Genomic DNA, 3,751 nt, shown 5'->3' on the forward strand with positions numbered 1-3,751 from the left:
TTTTCTGAATTAAAAATTCACCCCATACACCGGAGCATACTCAATGTCTCAATCGTTTCTATGTTATATGTTTGTGATGAGAATATTGGCTATTAAGCTTAACTGCTGGTCAAAATTACTTCGCGATGGTGGTGAACGAATCGGCGGTCTCAAGAAGTGGGTGAGAGAGGGATCTAGAAATGACTTTGAGTTTGAAACGAATATTTTGTGTTCGTGGATAGCTCACACGGTAGAGCCACGCTCTCACCTGCCAGGCGGAGTTGTCGTACCAATAAGGTCGCAGGTTCAAACCCCACCACCGCCGCGAAAAAAATTTTTATTCTCTATTGTCTTCTGGCACTTTTCTACTCACTTCATATCTTGTTGTTACCAACATAAGTGCCTGCTCCACTCACTTTTCTGAATTAAAAATTCACCCCATACACCGGAGCATACTCAATGTCTCAATCGTTTCTATGTTATATGTTTGTGATGAGAATATTGGCTATTAAGCTTAACTGCTGGTCAAAATTACTTCGCGATGGTGGTGAACGAATCGGCGGTCTCAAGAAGTGGGTGAGAGAGGGATCTAGAAATGACTTTGAGTTTGAAACGAATATTTTGTGTTCGTGGATAGCTCACACGGTAGAGCCACGCTCTCACCTGCCAGGCGGAGTTGTCGTACCAATAAGGTCGCAGGTTCAAACCCCACCACCGCCGCGAAAAAAATTTTTATTCTCTATTGTCTTCTGGCACTTTTCTACTCACTTCATATCTTGTTGTTACCATTGATGTAATGACTTTGGGAATGTTCCAGTATTGAATTAAATTTATTAATTTACTAATTTTACATCAATTTAGTATTGATTTGTGTTGTTTTTATATATTTGTTTATCCATTTAAACTTTTCTTTTTTTTCTCGTTTTCTTTAGTGCTTCTCAAAACTCATTTATTTAAATTGTTTTCTTATTTGTTTTTTGTTGTTGTTGTTTTTTTTTTTTTTGTTTTTTTTTTTGTTTTGTTTTTTAATAAATTAATTTGTTAGTTCTTTTTTTTTTTTTAATTCTTAAAGTAATTACCCCTGTATTTTTATTGCCAGACAAAATAATTTTGCAAAACAATGTAATTTTCTATTGTATTCCGTATAATAAAACAAAACACTTTTATTCAAAAGTCACGACTAAATAAATATATAAAATACAACCACCATTTTGGTTTGCTCAACATTTGAATTAGTATACGAGAAATACTCTTCTGAGAAAAGGAGAGAGTTGAATTCTAACTGACTTATAGAGGAAATACGGAAGGGTGGGCAGATTCCGTACTTGCCCGTCCTGAAGCTAATACATACATAAGATAGTTCGCGATGAAGAGGGGGGAAGCTCGGGGTTGGTTGGGTAAGGAGTAAAGATAACACGGTCGTTATTGTTATAGTCTAACGAATGCATGAGGAGAAATTCGTAACATTATTTTGTCTTAATTGTATTGTATGAAGTATTGGCGAAAGCCTAAGATTAAATATACGTTGTTTTTGTTTGTCTTATTTTGACTATGGAACTGATACTGATACGAGTACTTGTCATAGCAGAGCTGCCTACTTGAAATAGGAAAATAAAAATCGTAGTTTTCAGGGCTAATAAAATCGTAGATATTTTAACTACCCTTTTAAAAAATGACCGGAATTTCGACTGTTTTGATAGATATCAATTTTTTTTAAACGAGAAAAAATGATTGGAAACGTAATAATGATGGTGATGGTGGTAGTGATAGTGGTAGCGGTGGTGGTAGTAGTAATGATGGTGGTGGTAGTAATGATGATGGTAATATTATTATTGTTATTATTATTATTATTATTATTATTATTATTATTATTATTATTATTATTATTATTATTATTATTATTATTATTATTATTATTATTATTATTATTATTATCATCATCATCATTATTATTATTGTTATTATTATTATTATTATTATTATTATTATTATTATTATTATTATTATTATTATATTATTATTGTACGTATTGGTGGTATTACTATTGTTGTATTTTTGTGTGGTTATTAATGGTATCAGTTTATTGTTTGGTTCCATTTACCATTTTTTTCCCACTTTCATGTGGTCATCAAATTGTATGATTTATTGTCGAAAGCCTAAGATTGAATAAACTTTGTAATATCGTATGGTAACCATCATTGTCGACGACATCGTCGTTGTCATCATAATCATCATTATCATCATCATCATCATCATCATCATCATCATCATCATCATCATCATCATTATCTTCATCATTAACAACAACAACAATATTAACAACAAGTACTACAATAGCAATAAAAACAATATCAACATCATCATAACATTTCCGTCATCGTCTCCACAACTATCATTCTAACCAACAGCACCACCAAAACCACTACCATAATTACATCCTCCTCCACCACCACCACCACCGCTACCACTATTCCAACCACTACCACCACCGGCACAATCACTCTAATCATCAAGACAGCAGTGAAATGCAATTTGAGCTCTGAATGAAACTCGAGTCATATCGCTGTTGTTGCTTCTCGATTAAAACTTTAAGGTTACTACATACTACTGAAAACCAATAATGTAACAGAAATATTAATCTCGCCGTTGAGGGATTAAAGCAAATCTTTAATTTTTTCGAGTGAACGAAATGGACTTGTATTGTCAAGGTGTTGTCGCATTATGTCTCGTCGCTTTATTTTTTAGTGGTATTCTCTTTCGTGATTCAGTTTTGATTACGTTTGGAATAATTAAAATCTACTTGTATTGTCATTTCATTGTGAATGTGATTATTTGTGGTTGAAATATTATTTTTTAAAGGTGAAAAAAAATAATAATTTAAAAAAAATTAATTAAAAAATAAATAAATAAATAAAATAAAATAAAAAATTATATATATATATTTATGACCGAATCATCTTTGCCCCACCACTGTAAATAGGCTAGAACCGCCACTGATTGTACGTTTTCTTTTAGATTTCCAACAGGGCATGTTCGCCTTGATTTCCAACAATGAGCCCATAATGAATTGGGTTATCAGACCTGCAAAAAGTGCACGTCGTTCTAGCTGAAACTGAAGCGTGATTGGACTTTGAGAAATAACATGGCCATGGGCATAATATTATAGGCTAGATAAAGGCCTATGAATTTAAATTTTCATCCGTATACTTGCTTTTATTGTCTCGGTGTTTTTATTTTGTTTGTTGTTGTTTTGTTTTTGTTTTGTTTTTGTTTTGTTTTTTTGTTTTTTTGTTTTTGTTTTGTTTGTTTGTTGTTTTTTTTTTTTCTCAAGCTCGACCTTTTAATTTTAAAAGATTTAGCAAGTTCACAATGATGCAGTCGGGTACGAAAAAAATGTTGCAAAGATTTGTAACAAAGAGCATGATCAAACTATTTGGTTCCAAAACCGTATGTATTTGCCAGCATGCCGAAAAAGGCAGATCCAAGGCAACTGATGTTTGTATAGACCTGAGAGAGGGGGTTTATAATATACTTCTGTTTCTGCTCGACACTTTTTTTTCATAAGTTGGATTACTTTTTTAAAAATTTAGACTACTTTTGCAAATGGTTTGGATTATTTTCAAACATTTTATCTGGCAACCTTGTGCGTCCCGGCGAGTGTAGTAATGGCAGCCTCTACAGACTTTTATCTACGTTATTATGTGGGACATAAAGGCAAATTTGGTCACGAATTTTTGGAATTTGAATTTAGGCCAGATGGTAAAGAATAATA

General features: G+C 32.5%; 1 protein-coding gene across 1 annotated transcript in view; it reads left to right on the plus strand.

The window, feature by feature from the left end:
• The first annotated feature begins 3,596 nt into the window (after positions 1–3,596).
• LOC144980597 (protein mago nashi homolog 2) overlaps positions 3,597–3,751 on the plus strand; it is a 17,060-nt gene continuing 16,905 nt past the window's right edge. Inside the window, exon 1 of the mRNA XM_078928276.1 lies at positions 3,597–3,738. Coding sequence (XP_078784402.1) covers positions 3,645–3,738 — 94 coding nt within the window. The 5' untranslated portion in view covers positions 3,597–3,644. The remainder of the gene's footprint in view (positions 3,739–3,751) is intronic.

This window comes from Berghia stephanieae, chromosome 1 (genome assembly GCF_034508935.2).
Source record: "Berghia stephanieae isolate SIO BIC M18660-M18661 chromosome 1, UCSD_Bste_1.3, whole genome shotgun sequence".
NCBI lineage: Eukaryota > Metazoa > Mollusca > Gastropoda > Nudibranchia > Aeolidiidae > Berghia > Berghia stephanieae.